General features: G+C 43.1%; 2 protein-coding genes and 1 long non-coding RNA gene across 6 annotated transcripts in view; 1 reads left to right on the top strand and 2 right to left on the bottom strand.

The window, feature by feature from the left end:
- Nucleotides 1–2,175: 2,175 nt before the first annotated feature.
- Nucleotides 2,176–19,879, bottom strand: part of hoxa3a (homeobox A3a) — a 32,703-nt gene continuing 14,999 nt past the window's right edge. For 2 of the 4 annotated variants that reach the window (XM_079522714.1, XM_079522715.1), the window contains 3 exons: nt 10,281–10,341; nt 5,697–6,276; nt 2,176–3,189 (listed from right to left, as the gene is read on the bottom strand). In XM_079522714.1, the coding sequence (XP_079378840.1) occupies nt 2,408–3,189; nt 5,697–6,159 (1,245 nt within the window). In that variant the 5' untranslated portion in view covers nt 6,160–6,276; nt 10,281–10,341 and the 3' untranslated portion in view covers nt 2,176–2,407. Of the gene's footprint in view, nt 3,190–5,696; nt 6,277–8,318; nt 8,680–10,280; nt 10,342–11,799; nt 11,905–19,879 lie in introns of those variants that run through there. The other 2 variants (XM_079522716.1, XM_079522713.1) reach the window with 2 other exon arrangements.
- LOC306939059 lies at nt 13,016–14,262 on the top strand. The gene is made up of 2 exons (XR_013791823.1): nt 13,016–13,429; nt 13,590–14,262. It is a non-coding gene; the product is annotated as an uncharacterized lncRNA (long non-coding RNA).
- On the bottom strand, nt 17,385–19,739 carry hoxa4a (homeobox A4a). Its single transcript, XM_079522150.1, has 2 exons — nt 19,276–19,739; nt 17,385–18,754 (listed from the first exon to the last, which is right to left on the bottom strand). Exons 1-2 carry the CDS (start codon nt 19,694–19,696, stop codon nt 18,417–18,419), a joined length of 759 nt encoding a protein of 252 aa, XP_079378276.1. The 5' UTR covers nt 19,697–19,739; the 3' UTR covers nt 17,385–18,416.

Here is a 19,879-nt window from a genome sequence, read left to right as displayed (position 1 = left end):
GTGTGTGTGTGTGTGTGTGTGTGTGTGTGTGTGTGTGTGTGTGTGTGTGGCGCACGCGCGCGCACGCCTGTTTTTGGATCCAGAATTGCCCAGTAGTCTACACACGAGCCTTTCTACACAGCCACACCACACCATGGTTCAATTGTTCTAGGTTCCCCTGCTAGCCATATGTCAGGGCTAGTAATGTCCATGCCCTGTAATATCAATCATATTCAGATGAAAACGATACACGGTTGCAGCACCAGTGTTATCAAATAATACTGCTATCACTTAAAGATAATATAACCGGTAAACACGATCAGATGTTTCACTCGGTCTGATGTATACAGTGATAAAGAGGAAGAGAGAGAGAGAGAAGATAACATTAGCAAAAAGACATGGTGTTTTTTAACAACGTGAAAAACGTCCTGAACAAAGCAAACACATTATGACTCATATAGCTTATAGTCCCACGGCCTATTTTGGGGGGGGTGTTAAATGAAGAGATGCTGTGATTGTTGTTTATACCATGCCAAATTGGAGGATAACCAAATGTACGCATTTTGAAATTTAAAAACGTATTTAAAGAGGTGGGCCGCATTTCTTATCGGCACCATGCGCTTTGTTTCGCAAAAGCAGCCTAGATACATGGAAAAACATATTATACCTGCAATGTCTGCAGTTCTGGCCGTGTGTTTATGCATTAGTGCATTATTGTGTATTTCATTTCATTGAAGCATTCACGTTCACTGCTTTTAAGCTGCCATCCGCAAAGAGGATCATGAAACAAATAAGCCCGTTATGATTGCTGTGTGTAGCCTACATTCCATGGAAAGCGCCGGGAGTGAATTTGACTGACTGGATATATCAGATAATTATTTTTCGAACGATTTCTCATTTAGCTTGTTGTCTTCTTGCAGATCCACCAGAAGGCCCTTGTGACATTTTTATTATTATGGATGTGCCTATACGCGGATGAGAGGCAGGAAGGAGACCACTCGAGTGTTTTCAGACTGTCGAAAGGCGAGGATACAAAGCGCTGCAGCTTTTATTCAATGGCATCTTGTATCTTTTTCTTTATGAATATTGTGGAAATGTATATTGTATATTTTCTTTTCTTGCATGAGGAACTGCATGTTTCGCCTATATGTGTAAAATATTATTAAGAACAGTAACAAAAGCTTATTTATGTCATAAATTACAATGAAATATATATTCTACAATAAAGACTTTTTTTATGATATGGGGTTATAGGTAGCCTAATATAAACTATGGATTAGGGATAGCAAGAGGTAGCTACTGGATTCTTTTTTTCTTATCGAGGAGACTGTAATTTTGTGATTTGATGTGTTATGTGTCTGGGGTGCGTCAAATTAAAGCTGGGAGGATGAACTATAATTATATTTCAATTCATTTATTAATTTCTTCCAACTGGAGTGGAGCAGCATGGAATGTATGACATTGAAAAAGAAACAAAAAAAATAGCTGTTTGTTTTTCTTCAATAAAGAAATTACGAACGTGTGTCCTTCTTTCCACCCTTATTGCATGACTGATTGATTTTACATTCGTTGAGAAAACAAATCACCTCCTCGAATGAGAATACGACGAATAAGAAGAAGAAAAATAAAAAAATAAACAGAAACCGCAACAGCAACATCTAGCAGTGCCCTGCCGAGGAGCCGATAGCAGACACGGTACGGGCTGGAACGGGCCTATATATTCCATCAACCTTCACCCCGCATGCACGAAGCGAGCGGGGGTGTCAAATAATACTAAAGGGATTTTCATCTTTACACATAATAGAACGAAATAAATAACATCAGAAAAGTCCAACAGAATAACAACACAAGCAGCGGGGGAGGTCGTGTGTTTCAGCATCTATAAGAGACCCTCCTTCTGCAAAAACGTATCTCTCCTCATTAATCCCGGCTTGTGGTTCTTTGAGGATCCATTCACAAGTGCAACAAAATGCAAATTGAAAATAACAAAATAACACACAATTCTTCAAATGTGGATAAATAAAAAATGACGAACAAATTCACATTGAAAAATAATACCATAATATTTGTTCATAATACCCTGTTTGATTTTCGATTTTTAAACGAGAGAAGAAGAAAGAGGGAAAAAAAAGATTAAATAGGTCTATGCATAATATTGTGCCCACCCACCCCACCCCCTCCTCCTCGCGCTTGGCGTCTGAGCCCAGATAAAGGTCTTTGTGGGACAATGACACGAGCAAATAGAGAAAAAAATTCAAGCAAGAGTGATTATTTTCCTACACTACGTCACACACACCAAAAACTATAGAAAACATAAAGAAAAAGCAGAGAGAAAAGAGGAAGCCATTTAAGAAGGCGCAGAAACAAAGCGATAATGTGGGACTGGAGATGTAAGACAATGGGCGGAGTGATCCGGGCTGCACCACCGCTACAGATGCGTCAATTTGGGCGCTTCCTGAATTCTTCCCTGAGAATAGTGCGGCGTAAGGTCTGTGTACGTCGGGTTCGGATCACACACTCCGTGGTGGTGGCTGTTGCCCATTGTGATTGCTCCATTGTAGTCCATGTTTGTGGACGGCGGGTGCGGGAGATGGGTCAGACCGAAAACGGAGGCCCCAGAGTTGGGCATAGAATCGATGTAGCCTCCGCCGACATACACGGGGCTGCCCTGCATGTGCGGCCCATAGTTGCCATTGCCCTGGAGAGGATGCGCGTCATACTCGGGCGTGGCCGAGTCGGTCCCAGGGTACCTCTTCTGGGAGGGCGGGCAGTTGTTGAGGGAGCTGTTCAAGGGAGGGGGATATGACGTGGCCATGCCGTATGCGTTTTGATGGGGTTTGTTGTAAGACGTCGGCGACTGTGATTCATAAGGGACACTGTTTACAAGAGAATGCATAGAGTTGAGGTATCCTCCGCCACCGGAGGCTGGGCCCACGGGACTCCGTGGAGACTGCCCCCCAGGAGAAGGCATCATGCCGACGCCCTTTTGATCTTTCTTGTACTTCATCCTGCGGTTCTGGAACCAGATTTTAATCTGCCTCTCGGTCAGGTTGAGGAGGTTCGCCATCTCCACCCTCCGGGGCCGGCAGAGGTAGCGGTTAAAATGAAACTCCTTCTCCAGTTCAACGAGCTGTGCGCTGGTATAAGCCGTCCTGGCCCGCTTAGACGCCGCCGACCCAGGAGGACTCTTGTCTCCGGGGCAGCTCTCCACTGTCAGGGGGGAAGAGGGAGAAGGTGTCAATTAGCAGTGTTGGGCAATATTAGAGTAGCCTATACATATTACTCCCTAGGAAAAAGGAAAACATATTATATTAGCCTACTTATTACTTGGAATCAAGACTAATACATATTATGTAATGTTACATATTAGGCTATACTTTTGTGCCCTGTACGCTAAAAAGGATGCAAACACAATGTGTTTAGTCAGCTTATTTTAGAACTGAATCCAATTGTTTTGAATAATAATATTAAGAAGAAGAGTCACCAATCAGCCATATAAAATAAAATAGGTATAATATTACTGCAGTAATACCTTACACTACTCGTTAGTGGGAAAACAGTAGTATAACTATAGGCTACTGCCCAACAATGTCAATTAGTAATCCATTAATGGCGAAACACGGGGAAGGGAAGGGGGAGACCGAGAGACACAGAAATGCAGTGTGAGACAGAGAGAAAGGGAACGAGAAGGGTTTAAAGGGATGGGAGGGAGTAGTGTGACAATGCACATATACACAGTTGATAACTAATCTCCCCATCAGTATAGTGGGACTGTGGCAGAGGGGGGCTGAAAGGAGAGCATGGTTTTACTGCAATAAATATGCCATGCACCCTCAGCTACAAATAAAACTTTCTCATTATTTCTCTATTTTCTCATTCTGTGTGCTGGAATCCTAACATTTTTTGAGAAATCAGCTTCCTATTGCACTGTGCACTGCACAGAGGGTATATCAACGGGTTGCCATAAGGCAATTAACAATCAATGCATACAAAGTGCTCCGCGCGTTGTGGCAAATGACAGAATGGAAAAGAAAACTCGTAATCACGTTGTAGTAGGTCAATAACCGATCCAAGAACATGGCGACCCTAAAATATTTCAGCTAAAGCATTTTGATTGACCCTCATCTCTCCCTTTAGTCGCACGCGTAATGCAAACACAGGCATTATGTATTCCTAGGGGTGCGTAAAGCCCGCTCTCTTTGCCCCCACCAATAAGTCTCTGCACCTTCCAGAGAGGCTGGGGATTGGCTGCAGTACAGCAAGGTGTGGGTCTGCTTACCACGCGTGGCAGGCTGCCAGCACCTAATACATTTTACTACCGGTCGTCTGAACCCAGCGCGAACCAAATACAGCATGACATAACGTAACCCATTAGCTTGCTTCAGAGATGGAAAGAGAGCCCAACACCGGGAATAGCGGACTTTGTACAAGGACAATTACTGATGATTGTGTCAATTAATGTGATTATGCATAACTGAATTCCATTAAAACCTGGAGCTGGAGACATTGCGTAAAAGGCACAGCCCCTTGCGTAAAATGCGCATAGACAACCTATTCAATCACATATTGTGAGCGTTAATGGCTCTCCGAGAGTATGATAGTATCTAATATCATTTACAATACCTAATAAATATCTCTTCCGTAACTGCTATGATCATCATGAATAATGGGTTTCCATGGTCTCATGCAGAGAGTACCAGAATGGTGCCTCGTTGCTTTCCATTTTCAACTGTCATGGCGAAGTATAGCTACGTTGCACAAAAAACAAAAACACAAAAAAACACAGGCCCTAGCTGTGTTAGGGAACACACACACACACACACACACACACACACACACACACACACACACACACACACACACACACACACACACACACACACACACACACACACACACACACACACACACACACACACACACACACACACACACACAGATGATAAGGCCATGTGATCATGCATAGCTTCATGGTTGGTTCTCAAAGTGGGGTGCTGGGACCCAGGGGGGGGAGGGGGGCATAGTGGTCCATTTGTACACTCTCAGAGTTATGGAGGTCTTTGAAATAAATAAATAAAAGGTTTGTAAACCACTGCACCAGGCCTGTACTGAAGGCAAAAAAACAACAACAAAAAAAACACTGATAATGACCACGTGACCATGTGATTCGTAGCCTATGGTTGAACCGTATATGGTTCCACAGTAAACAACCACCAACCCCCACCCAGAAGTTTTCCTCTTATCAAAACAGGAGGACAAACTGAAACAACTGTTTTGGGCTTGTTTGTTTGTTGTCTTGCAGGGGGACATCGTGTGATCATCAGAGGCGATGCACTGTTTACTGTAGCTGCAGGTCAAATGTAGGGCAGAGGGACAGCAAATGGTGGGATTCATGAGGCATACATAGACCCACAGAATAGTTGGTCTCGTACACAATTTAAGATAATGATATAAGGTCAAACATTACCAGCTCCCTTGTAAAATAAATAAATAAAATAAAATAAAATAATAAAAAAGGACTTACGCCCAATGGGACATGCTGGGTAAATAAAGGTAAAAAGAGGTCATTGTGTTGTGTCATATGATACAGCATGCGTGCGTGTTGATTTTTTGTGTGAGAGAGACAGAACAGAGCGTGCATGCATATGTTAAGTGCGTGCATGCGTGTGCGTGTGTTCACGCACGCCACCAGCAGTATAGCCATAGAAAAGGTATACCTGAGCTGGAACTACTGTTGGGTTTTTGCTTCTGGTTCTGACGGGACTCCTTCATCCAGGGGAAGATGTGCTTTCGGATCGTGGACGTCGGGGAGCCGTTCTTATTGGCACTGGGCTGGTTGGGCCCGTTGCTCGCGTTTTGGGCGAGAGCACCGGGGGACTGTGGAGTGGGGGGTGGGCCTGACACTGGCACCTGCGGTTGATTGCTTTCGGGATGAACCGTGGACTGCGCCGCCTGAATAGCTGTGCTCCTGTCGCAGCTCTCCGCCATCTCCCCCGGCTTCTGCAGGGCCACGGAGCCGTCAGGAGACTGCAGGGAGCAGGCAGGTCGATGGTACTCACTTTCCACATGAGAGGCCCGGGGATATTGGACCTGATTGGCATCATAACTGAAGCCATTTGCGCTTTGATACGGGTAGCCACTGTAAATTGCAGAGCTGTCGTAGTAGGTTGCCTTTTGCATCTCGCCGTTTCCCAATATTTATTTCAGAAACTGACAGGGTCTTGACACCCTTGTAGAATAACATTGGCACCCCGTGGTCACGTGACGCCTCTCCGCCAATGGCCTCCTCGTGTGAACCTAGGGTTACAAGAAGCACAGTGAGGAGGAGAAATGGTGGCGATCCATCTTACTTTTCAATACAGGCCTGACACGAGAGACTATGCAGGCAAGATAGGGCCAGCACTTCTGTAGACTATTACCGTTTACCTTATGGCTTTACACGGGGCACAAAGACACGCACTAACCTTGCATTACCATCTGTGCACCTCAAAACAAAAACCTTTTCAAACATATATAATGCATGCTAGATCATAACGGGAGCAATAACCAAATGCATTGCATGTTTAACTCTCTTAGCCTACTGACTAATTAACCAACGTTGCAGTTTTGTTTATTTTATATTTTTGTTTTTGTTTATTTTTTAGAACGCAAGTGCAATGCAGAATATATGGCAAAAACTAAAATAATAAATAAAGCATATATAGGTAAAATGCATGTCTAATAATAGCCCATTGAAAACAACAACAACACATTGTTGTATTAGTGCTTGCATATTAGTCCCTTTGCCAACGGACAACACTTGGTGCGCTTAATCTCCTTGAAGCTAGACTGGGCCTATTTTTGTTTCTCACTATTAGTCAAAAGACGCTTCAATCAGTAACAGGATAGACCTCGCTGCGGTCTGCTATCCCGACCACCTGGCGCAAAGGATAAACAACCGCATTCTCCCCATTTCTTTTTCTTTCTTTCTTTTTTTTCTTTTTGCATGTGTTACTAGTAACATACAAGACGAATGGAAGAGCCACAAGGAAACCTGAAAAACCGGGCGGGCATCCGCGCATCTCCATGACCACGGCGTGAACTTTTTTCCCTCGCAGGCCCATAATAATGGCTGCTGTCGGTGCTGTCTGCGCGGCGGCCCGTCGCGGTGATGTATGAGGGTCAGTGGGCCGGGACGGCCCGCTCGAGAAGAACGGCCCGGTGAGCAGCCAGGCCCCATGTTGAAGTGGACAGAATTACCGGAATGCACAGCCAGCCAGCCCAGCCTGCCACTAAACCACTACCATTATTCACTGGAGGTAACCACGGGGATCTTATCAGCTGAAATCTTATTGTGGAAACTATTAATAGTATTTAGACACAGTTATAGGCTTTAGGCCTATTTTTGTTTTCTATTTTTATGTGAGTATGACGGTTTCATTCAGGGGTTAGAGATTAGGTGGAGTAGCCTAAATAATTTATAAATAAAGCCCTATAGCTATAGAATGAGAATAATAATTATGCTATTGACAACACTACAGCTACCACTAAGATTAATATAAATAGTATTGTTATTATTTAGCTATTATTGTTACTATTAATAATATAAGCAGTAGTGCAGCAGCAGTGAAAGTAAAAACAAATCCCAGTATAGCATTGCCGCTTTGCACAGAGCAGATATCAGCAAGCACAGTGCATCATAAGGGATATACATTGTCAAAATATTTTTATATAAAGATAAATGTGAGCATTTCAGGTCGACTTTCACTTGAAAAATAGTAGCCGAAACTGATACTATTGCTGTACATATATAGGCTATAATACATCATGGACAAACAAAGAATGTTTACTGTAAAATTGGTAGCTATGTTGATTTTAAAGTTAACATAAATGGTTCGTTAATTGACTTGTGAATATCAAAGAATGAACTCAAAATAAAATGAACAGGGGGAGGAAAAAAACCTAAATGGAAATGTTGAACAGCTCCGTCTTTGTACAGCATATGAATTACTATACAGGCGATTCTGTACAAAATCAGACTCACTAAAGTTACCTTCAACACAAGTTAAACCACAGACTGAAAGAGGATCTCTTCACTATACATCTGCTATTCAAAGGATGCTCTGGAATACATTGCAGAAAGATTGTTGGTGTATTTCCAACAGAAATAATGCGATAGCAATAAATTGGGAGAGAGAAGCAAGACAGACTCGAGCTTTCTGTTCAGCCCCCAGCTCTGCTGCCTTGACTGTGTGTGAACTCTTCCTGAACCGAGATGTAAGTCATACGGTGATAAATCACCGCACGACACACAAACTCCGCCATTTACAACCGAGGGAGCCTATTTCTGGCCTGCTTACCTTATCCTCTGACGACGAATACAAAGCACGACGCAATATTTTCTCATTCAGCGACGAAATCGATCAAAGCGGTAATCCAGAGAAAAGTTTAGGCAGAGCGAGCTGAGCACAGCAGCAGCAGTGGACTGCGCCTAGCCCCACGCCCGGCATTAGCAGCCACAACAAAAAGGAAGAGCCGAGGGGCTCTGTGTGTGCACAAGAAACGAAATCCCCCCCTTTTTTCTTTCTTTTTCTCTTTTTTTCCTTTCCTATTCGACGTGGATGGGTAAACCAAGATTACGAAAGCAGGCGTGAGCAGTCAGGTCAGCGAGATAAGCGCTATCTGCCCTCACGATTGAACTTATCACATGCTAGAGCAATGCCCAGGCTTCATACCAATATTAAACGTAGCCAGGGCTATGCTGGACTATGTGTTCGTTCACCAAGTACCATGCAGACACACAACTCCCCCGAAACATAGCGTCACCATAGACAAGAAAAATTATGCAAATGAAGCAGCGCCTTGGAAAGCCAGTTCAAATCAAGAGGCTGCCTCTCCTCCCCCTACGGTATGAGGTAGTAAGCTATATGTATGAGGTGGAAATATATATCATTATAAATACTATAGACTTTAGACGCCCACCCAAACGCGCTTTGAAGCATGTTTTTTTTTATTTACTACGTTGTGAGATTATGTTTTGTTTTGGTTGTATTGGTTGCAATATAGCCTATATAGAAGGGGGTAAGCAACCGAAAACAACAAGGTATTTTCATTCTCTTGGAACATAAAGGGCTTCTATATGCTCGGCTTAATTATTAACCGACACTTTTTTTTGCATTTGGGGGTATCAATCCTGTGGTATAGGATCTGGTCATTCAGTTTCCATTCCAACACCAAATCTACTCAGCTTGCTTCGTTGTTGTCAGTGGACGCGCTGGTCGCACGGCCTGCTGTTATAGAGGAAGGCTATTGAATGGCCAAATAATAACAATAATAATCAACTACAATATTCTCGAGCCTGCATGCATGGCCAAACGGTGGATCAAAGTCTTGTTCGATGTAAACGAAGGGAAAAGACCCCCAACCAGGAGCTGGGCGAGAAAAATGGAAATAATTTTCATCACCAAAAGGCAAGCAGAGGACACGCAGTGAGAAACAGAAGAGATGAGAGCCGAGAGCAGGGGGAATCCCTCAGCATGTTATAATGGTGTCTTTTGCAGCCAGAGGAGGGAGAGAAAAAGAGATTTATGTCCTTTCGCATCTCCAGGCTGTAAATACGTCCAGAGCAGCCTCTCTTGTTTGAGGCGCTGCATGGAGCGCAGATCCAACGGCCCTATTAAAAATGGTAGAACGCACGACCGGCGTAGGATGGTGAGTGGGACAGAAATCCACGCATGAGGATTTTTTCCCCTTTTTTTTAGCCAACGTGGCTTTTCTTTCCCTACCTCAAAAAAAGAAAAATCACAGTAGATGCTTTGTTTAATTATTTACTCCTTTGTTTAGGTCAAATGCTGATTCGGCATTCTCTTTAATTTGGCACTGACCACAGGGTTAAATGTCAGTGTGTTGGTGGACGCGCAAATAAGGCCCAAACAATGTTAAAAAAAAATCTGCATCTGCAATGTGATAGGAAATGAAATCCAGTTGAAAACTTCAGCACAGTAAGCCATGGCGTGGGCCGGGCAGATGGTTTTCAGGGAAAGTGGTTTTTGAAAGCAGTAAGGCACAGCTCCAAGAGGTGCGATTCCCCTCGTCACTTTTATAGTGACAAATTACACTACAAAGACAAGTGGATGAGAACGAATTATTGCTCTCGGGCCCTTCATATCGCTGCTTCGAGGAAATGTACAAGCCATAGGGCTGCTCGTCCCCTGCTCCTGAATGCTGTACAGGACGTGCGTGGTAGCTACTTATTAGAAATTGAATAAGGATATGACCATCAGGCATTCATAACACAAATCAATAAAGATATATGGACTCACCGAAGCCGGACAAGGGTGTCTCCACGACGGTGCAATCCCCCGGAATCACTTGGATGTAATTCTGCAATGAACAATAGAAGCATGTATTTTAATATTCACTGAAAATACCCCAAGTATTATTATTATTATTATTAATACTAATATTATTATTAATATGATTTTTGATCATTCATGCTCATGGCTATATTATTATGAACTAATTTCACGTCTCGAAACCGAGCGCCCACACCGAGCCTATAAAACAACTATACTAGACTAATATCAAGGCTATCAATTATTATATGTGTGTCATGGGTAAATGACGGATAAAACAAAATATCAGGTTAGTACAGATCCAGTCAAATTCGATGCGCGAAGCTTGAAGTTAATTATTATTGAAGCGACATTTTAAAACAGAAGATTATGCTGCTGGCCTGTAGCCTGCATGAATCTTAATTTTAAAATATGCTTATGTGGGTTCAATTTATTTCTAAAATCCTGATTCGTATATAAGCAAAGCCCAGAATAAAAAAAATGCATATACAGCTCCCATTATGCAAAACTAATGACGGAAATCACTAATGCACATTCTAGCCATATAAAAAAACATGCATTGCGAGCCTATAAAGGCATATAAACACAATTATACACAAATAATACAATGGGCTTATAAGAAAAGACACGATTTGTGTTCCTCTGTTGTTCCCTGTGTATTTTCTCCACCACTGGAAATGGATCGAATAGTCATTAGCTCTCGCGCAACGGCTTCCCTAAGTCCCCGTGCCCATAAATCACACACGAGCGCCGTGACCTCAGCGCGGCCGCGCGGTCCTAGATGGCACTCCGTCTTCCATTATATTCTCGTTTCCCTGGCGGAGAGGCACAACCCCACTGCTTTCTCTTACTTTTTTATGTAGCTCAAGTTGATTTATCATTATACCCACAAACCCATGTAAAGCCACAAACTGATGCATTTTTATTGGAAATGTATTACACTTTGGAACGGGACAGCGTGACTGCTTTTACCTGCTCTGTTTTTTTTTTTTTTGTTATAGCAGCCGAGATTTAAATGGCCGCGTTTATTTACAAACTGTTATATAGGCCAAGCACTAGCTCAGTGTCTCAGCTATGGGGTTGACCACCTGCAAGGGATGGGATCAAAAACAGGCCTAGCCTATATATTAATCTGTGCAGCCCCCGTTGGCATAATTTTCGAAATGATTTAAGTGTTTATTTAAATGTGTAGCCAAGCTTTCTGGAAGCACAAAATGAAGCAATTGCATGCCATATCCATGAACATCGCAGCCAAGTCCTCAACTGGCCACGCTTATGTGGCAATTTATGTTTCAATTGATTCACTTAAGGAGCTATATTGCAATTTGGATAATCGACATATATCTCCAGATGCAGGTGAATATTAATAGCCTCCTATTCCAGTTCAATTTTCCAGCCCGGCTATACAGCCCTGCACTCCTTTTCTACTGACCTCTGCCTCGCGTGGCAATAACTCACGACAGTAATGAACAATCGACGGAAATACCTCAAAATAAAATCCATCCTCCCAAAGCAAGGACTCTGACTCTGTCCGCGTGGAAAAACATATCCGTCCGTGACAGCAATATAATACCATCCACAAAGCCGGGATCCTCGCGCGCGCGATCTGTCTCTCCGTCTGGCTTTCTCGCTTTCTTTCTGTTTCTTTCCCTCGATAAAAAAAAACTACAAAGCCCGGACTCCCCTTACGGAAAGTGGGGGTAACGCGCATATAATCAGCATCATATGGCTAGACCGGGGCTCCGGTTTTCTTCCCCGTGCCATAACACCGCGCCGTATTATGCGCCGCGCTCACGTGACGCAACGTCAACTTAAATCCCTTTTATTTGAGCCCGTGAATCATTAATGGAGGCAGTCGTTGCCCCCGAGGAGAAACGGATCGGTGTTTGAGGGAGAAAAAAGAGGGGTACATGACACTACAATGTATCTGGCAGAGGAGCAGGTCTCTCGCAGAGCAGCAGCTTTTCCACATGTCACCAATTCAGATGAGAGGGCTGTTCCGTCAGGCTTTAAAGTGCCATATATTTGGTGCCCATTAGCGCTGAGTGAGCGTTAGCGCTAATCCTGCTGTAGCAGCTATTGTGCTGAGTTTCAAGTGGGAGCTATACAGTTTTTAGACTAGAAACTAGAACACGTTAAAGGACAGGATGCTTATAGCACTCCAGTGCGACAACTCGCACTATGCGAGCCAGAGAGGGGCTTTCCTCCAAAACACCCTTGTAATGATTATTCAACACTCTTAAAGGTGACATCTTCTATTTTCTGTGAGATTTACTGCACAGTCAAGGCTGCGGGGCGTGTGTAGCGGACTCAATGTCGCCCCCCGCCCTCTATACCCCATATAGGCTTCTGTGTGGGAGCGTTCCAGTACCATGCACCGTCCACGTCCTCCATCACCAGCAGCCTGCATGCTGGCGGCCAAATACAAATCAAATGTCACATAATTACCTTTCCTAACGCTAAGGCAAGGTGTGCCGTCCTGGTGGCAGTGAAGAGTGCTTGTATGTCAATCAGCAGTAGGCGGAAAGTAGAGATGAGACAACCAAAGTGAGGGTCCTCGACCCCACTGATCGCTACATGGACCCCCTGTTCACTCTGCCAGCGCCTACGTGCTTCCTATATGAGCAGTTGACTGATGCTGGAAATTATAGGTTTGCTCACAGGAGGGTGAATGTTGAAATGTTAGTATGGGGAGGAGAACATATCAGACTGTTGGTTGGAAGTATAAGTAACAACGTCACTTCTACCCAGACCAAAAATCTAATGAGCGGACGGCCCAATGCCCAGGCCATACCCCACTCACTGATTTTGACTAAATCACAGATATTATCATGCGTAATTGTGCCGTTATGGAGGATATATGTGGGCCTCTTGGCCGGAAGAGCTTCTCTTCTCTCTGCACCGTTTGGCGCTTTTTTTCCGTCAACACCGAGCAGCGGGCGTGGAAAACCCCAGCTAAACTATTAATCACTCGGAGCGGACATGGACAGCACCCCACTCCCACACATTGTCTTCTCAAACTACAACTTGAGCGGTAAACTTTTAAAGCCCTAAAGCCGAGGCAGACCATCTCCTTTTCTAGAAAATAAGGACAGGAGGACAGAGCGTTACTATAAGTATAGTGAAGATATTTAATTTCACATTTACATAATCAGTATAATTAATGTGCCATCTATATGTGTTAACATTGATGTTTGTTTGTTTTATAATGTTTGTATAACATATTGTAATTGTTTATTGTGCTGCTTGCTCTGTTCTTGTTTTTGTTCTATACAGCACGAGTTCACTGGGGTCGTCTCTAAGCAAGGCAACACTGGAGAAGTTTCATGGCTGGAGCTGACTAGAGATAGAAAACAGACACTCACTCCCACGCTGCCTCTCGCCACCGCACCTGAACTTTTCCCTGACCCGGGCAGAGGCAAAGACAGTCGAGTGTGAAATTATTTTGGGACAAAAACAAGGAGAAGATGGAAACCTCTGAGGCCACGTTAATTTCTGTAACCGACGTTTTGCTGCACCCTTTTTAATTGCTATTGCACCAACAGCAGTAACCGATTGAATGTGTCTCATTTCTCAGACGTTTCAACAGAGCTATAGTTGCACAAATCAAGGCGCCTTAATCGCTGACAACAACGAGTTGTTAAAGGCGCAGACCTCTCCTCGCCGCTCTGCCTTTGGATGTTAGCCAGACGACTATACATATCTCCCCACAATGTTGACATTCGAAGCTCTTAACTGGCAGACTTGGGTTACCGATACACTCAGCCGAAGATAAGTCTTTCTCGAGGGTTTACCCCGGCCAACATCAAGGCTAATGCGAAATTCAACGCCGTACGCTGACTAGAAACCCATTCTTATGAATGAGGCACACTATTGGGAGACCTAAATCGGCGTTTGAGGTGAATTTTGTGGATGGTCCTTGTGGTTGTAATAAAGCACTGACGTTGAATTGTGATGTTAAACTATATCATTTTCTTTGACTGTTGATATATAGTTTATTTTTTGAGGTAAGTGCAAAACTGACCGAATCTATGTGCCTAAATTATATAGGATAGCTTAATAATATAATAACAATAGTAATAACAATAATAAACAATAATGACAATGATAGATGATAAGATGAATCCTGGCATATATCAGTGGTTAATGTTTAACCCAGTTCTCAGTTGTCTTTTGTGTCCACTTTCAATACAGGGCTTTCTCAGCAAAAGCACAACTAAGTGCATTTGTTAAGGTATAGTTTTAATGCATTTGCCCTCACATCTAATAAATTTGAAACTCTTAACATCCACTTTAACTTAAATGTTGAATATTGTCTTTTTTTCTCGTTCATTTCAAGCCAAGGTAGTGGTCCACCCACGGCCAACGTTGAGGATGTTTCATGTATCTTATATTACTCGATGGTTTATTTATTAACTTTTAAATATATTCACGCAGAATTGAATATTATTTCGGACTTTTCACATGCAGAACTGTCGTGACTGCATCAGCAATCATTTCTCAGTCAGCAATGGCCTAATAGGCTACTTCTAGGATGTCACTTATATTATTTGTTTTATTGGCCAATTCAAATCAATGTATATAGTCTGTATTAAGTGCAAACTAACATTTGCAGTCAAAATGTTACAATGTTTTGACTGCAAATGTTAGTTGCATAGACTTCAAGCAATGCAGTTTGTGAATTGCCTGTTTGCCTGTTAAATCACGAAAATCTACAAGTGATGACCTATGAAAAACTTTTTAACGTCCTTTGTTAACGCGACGATAGTAGGCATATAACATATTACACATAGTGATATGAAATAGCTTGAAGTTATTGTCACTTGAATATTGAAATATGAAGGCATAATGACCCCTGATCCCCCCGTGTTACACTTTTGAATAATTTGGCTCAAGTACATGGCCTATAACTGCAAAACCTGTGACGGATGCATGAATCTTATGCATATAGAGGTAAGCCCTGTGAGCATATACGAGTCCACTTCTAAATTAATCACCCGCTTGCTTGATGAGAGTAATCTGCCTAATGCGCACAAGGACCAAACCGCACCACTAAACGTTTACAGCACCACAAGTGAATATTCTTTTCTAGCATTTTGAAATCCCCACAGAGTGGAAAAAGACCCAAATCTACTCACAAGTAGCAAGATGATCGTTGTCCACAGGGAAACAGACGGACAGAACAGAACATAAATGTAGACGAGATATGCACCCAGCTGAGGCTCACTTCAAATGAAAATATAGTACGGCAGATTTTCATATCTATTTCTGACCCGAGGGCATTCATTATTCAACAAGTCACGTGGATGAGCAAATTAAAATTTCAGAAGACTGGAAGTGACCTCTATTCGTGCATCAAATGAGTTGAAATGTGTAATTTAAGCAGCTCGACATCTCGAGAGGCACAGTAAAACCTGTGCCAATCTAACGCCATCTTCTGTACTCCACCTGAAGGGGCAAGTAGACTTATAATAATTATGACAAAAATCGAGTAAGTTATGTTCCATATGCTATATGGGATAGGCTATATATATATATATATATATATATATATATATATATATATTAATTTAATAGATATCACCATGGCCATGGATGAAGCTATACCATCACAATAATTGACAAGCAAGCTTGCTAGCAAGGTGGAGGCCATAGTCGTTTTGAAGTTATATACCAGTTTGTGGATTTCACATGCAAGACTGATAGTTGTATTACAGTTGCACGCCAGTGTCTGCACCGAAAAGAACAGATCTACAAGCTCACAACACTTCCTATTGGGAGGCCTTGTGAGCTTGTAGATATGCCATCTTCGGTGCAAGCGCAACCAAGTATAAATCAGTCTTTACCTACATGTCAATGTAGCCCTGCATGCAGACATACTTATAAGGGTTTATTATGAGCTTATTATTATTATTATTATGAATATATGAGATCTCACATGCTCTTACGCCGCGGAACCATGACGTTCTGATATATACAAACTTGGAACAGAAAGAATTTCTACTTTGTGTACATGACTGCGACGTGTTTCTTCTCTTATTTGCCGTTTGCACACTCCGCCTGCCAGATGTGTCTCTGTGACGAATAGCAGATGAGTGCGTCTCAGAGAACAGTTCGAATGAATTAGGGGCACAGATTCGCACCTACACATCGTTTTTGTTTCCGCGTTGTCTCTGGGCAAATATATGAAATGAGAAGAAGAAAAGCCACGGAGGTCTTAACACTGATGTATGGTCTGAACATTGTGTGTGTCGTAAGGTCAGGGGTCAAGCGAAGTGCTCCGGGTCGGTGATTGGCTAGATCCAGCCATGTCCTCTCGGTGAACTCTCTATTGTTTGGCTGTAGCAGGTAGTGACCAACCCTTACACACTGGTGCACCGAGGTTCGAGGTTTTGAGGAGATCTCCTCCTAAAATGCATGCGAAAACATGTGTGGCCAAATTCACTGAACATATTTGGGGTTTTAACGTATTACCCCCTCGCTGGCGCACAGGCTAATACTTAAAGCCAGAAGCTTATATCGGCATGTACACACTACACCACAAATCAGCTTCGTCTATAAAAAGGCACATGACATTTATGGGCATAAGAAAAGATATATATTGTACAGATAGGGCAGTAAAGTCAATTGAGCATTCAAAGATGTGCCGGAGTCGAATTAAGTTAGGCCTGTCTGCCAAGCCTATACGTAATTTACGCATGCAGGGCGCTGCACAACGTATTGTTAAATATGTTTACAACAAACGTTACACTGGAGAAGTTAAAATCCAATATCCCTTTATCGACAAAGTATTGGTTCTGTGTGGCAATTTAGCTCTTCTAGACTGCATGAATGAAAGGAGAGGCCCAGCATTGCACGCCTTTTCATCACCCCCGATTACAGATATTTGGAAATACAGCAGCTCCCAAGTGGATTTCCACTGAGTCAAACTAAGTTAGCAGATTCTTACAAAATAATTTCAAGGTCTGACGCACTGAAATCTACATGAACCTGACACACAATTGGACGTTTACGCACGGAATTTCACAATATTTCCCAGCATATTCAAATGCATTACAATACAGAATTTTTTTAATCAATTTTCTTTTATGGCAAAAATAATAATAACCAACATGAAATTAAAAATGTACAAGTGCTAATCATGTTTAACCTCGACACTGGAAACATAACTGAACCTCTTCGGGTCAGGCGTATTGCGTGTTTTACGCATGACCGCTATAGCATTCATTGCTGAACTCGAGAGTCAACATGTTACATATATCTACACCATAATATCCAAAGTCATATATCAATAATATTTAAGTACATTATTTATTTCACAAGAACACCTTCTACACTAGCCTACATTACAACGTCCATTTTTAGACAACACACAAATATTCACAGTTAAGAACACAACACCATAGAAGACGCACTATCACAAATAAAATGTACAACCTACAACACGAACAGACATATTTCTACTTGACGAAATGTGTTTCCTTATTGTGCCATTGCTATGATTTGTCTATGTACATTAGAGGTGAAAGTCACCTGGACTACATTCAACAGTATATCCATTCATACACACAAACTACATTGTGTTACTCTGAATGATGCCATAACAAAAACAGCTATCTGCTTTTCTGAAGGGCACCTATAGAGCTTCTCTAAATATCTTTCAAGTATATTAGAACTTTCCATGAGCAATAATATTATAATTAAAAAAAATCATAAAGGACATAGAAAAATGACTTCCACTCTCACCCCATACATATTTTTTTTTGATACATTATGATCCAGGTCCTATACGTCTGAATGTGCGTTATCCTTCTCTCATAATTATAAACAAATACATATACATTTCAGTTGCCATCTCGGCAATTAGAGGTGAATTTTCAAGCTTATATGCAGAGGGAGCGACCAGACGGAGACATGGGGTGGACTGTGAGGGCGAAGGGGTTGAGAGAACGCGGAGCGGCCCAGTGGCCAAGGCGGGGGAGGAACGGGATAACACCATGTGTAACATACTGAAGAAACGGTCCACAAAATTCCACTTGTGTTATTTGTCATTCTCAGTCTGTATGTTGGGTTTAGGGGGAGCTTTTCGCAGGGACTCATGCACTATAGGCTTACGGCGCACGGCGTGGGAACGAGCTGCTGGCCTGTTTTGATTTGCTGTACTGGGGCTCCCGAGGTGGCAGACGACGACGAGGCCGAGCTGGAGGAGCGAATCTTGGTGTTGGGCAGCTTGTGGTCTTTCTTCCACTTCATCCTCCGGTTCTGGAACCAGATCTTCACCTGGCGTTCGGACAGGCACATAGTGTGAGCAATCTCCACGCGCCTGCGTCGGGTCAGATAACGGTTGAAGTGGAATTCTTTCTCGAGCTCGAGAGCCTGCTGGCGGGTGTAGGCAGTGCGGGACCTCTTGGGCACTCCTATTCCATTGTAACTGGCGCTGACTGAAAAAGCAATACAGATGCAAGCAAGCAGGTGTTACGTGAGACTAATGGCGTTCGATCCAAACTAACCCGCTATTCTCCACTGGACACATTAAAAGAATGTAAACCATAAAGGCGTTTTCCCCCTTTTGGGGGTATTATAATGTCGCAATGTTTGAATCATTTTCTGTCATTCATGTTGCGAGAACGACCTCAATTTAGAGATGCCATGTGTACAAGCGCTCGCATCAAGGGACAAATCAAGCTTAGAAATAATTAACCAAACAGCGGGGTTGGATATTACAGTTTGGCTTGGGTCCAGTCGTGGAGGTACTTTGGGTTAAAAAGCAACAAAGGCGCATGGCCCCGGCAGACGAACACAGGCAATAAAATTTACGAGGGTCCTTAATTACCGACCCTGCTGCTCAATAGCCGTAAATTGCTGTTGTAAGGGGTGCTACTAGTGCTGCCTCAATGGGCTTGCGTATGTTCCAATGGTTGTTTCTCAGTGGTTCTACCATTTAAATGAGACGATAACTCACTTGTGTTAACGTGGACCTTTTTCATCCAGGGATAAACCACCGGCTCCTTGCCCTTCGGTATGCCGGGATATGCCTCACTGGCGTGGCTGCAGTCTTTGCTGCCGTTCGCCCCTGCGCCACTCTCCGGAACCGCGTTGATACGAGGAGGACCGTGGTTCTGTGGAACGGGCTGGGGCTGTGCGTGATGCCCGTCGGCGAAATCGTCGAGTCCGTTCGAGGGGACATTACCGTAATCGTAGCTCGGCTCTGTGTAGTTTGACCTCGGGTAGGATGCATCGTCGTGGTGGGGAAAGCCCGTGTCTTTTGGTCGCTCGTAGTAATCAGCAGGGGCAGGGATGTATCCGCTCTGTTGATATTCGTCGCATGGAGGAAAGGAAGGTTCGATATAGTTCGAGTTTATCAAGTAGGAACTCATGGTCATTAATTTGTGAAGTGCAACAATACTAATTTTTATCGCGCTGTCGTTTTTCTGATCTCCACAAAACCCTCCTACTCCCTGTCAAATGTACAAAGTTGTCTGGTCACGTGTAAACCGCCACCAATCACAGTGTCTCCTGTGGGCATCATGTAAACAGGAACCAATGGAAAGCATGGCATTGGCACA

This window comes from Electrona antarctica, assembly GCF_951216825.1.
Source record: "Electrona antarctica genome assembly, chromosome: 15".
NCBI classification, from domain to species: domain Eukaryota; kingdom Metazoa; phylum Chordata; class Actinopteri; order Myctophiformes; family Myctophidae; genus Electrona; species Electrona antarctica.
The sequence above is the reverse complement of the archived record's forward strand: the minus strand, read 5'-3'. Positions and strand labels throughout refer to the sequence as shown.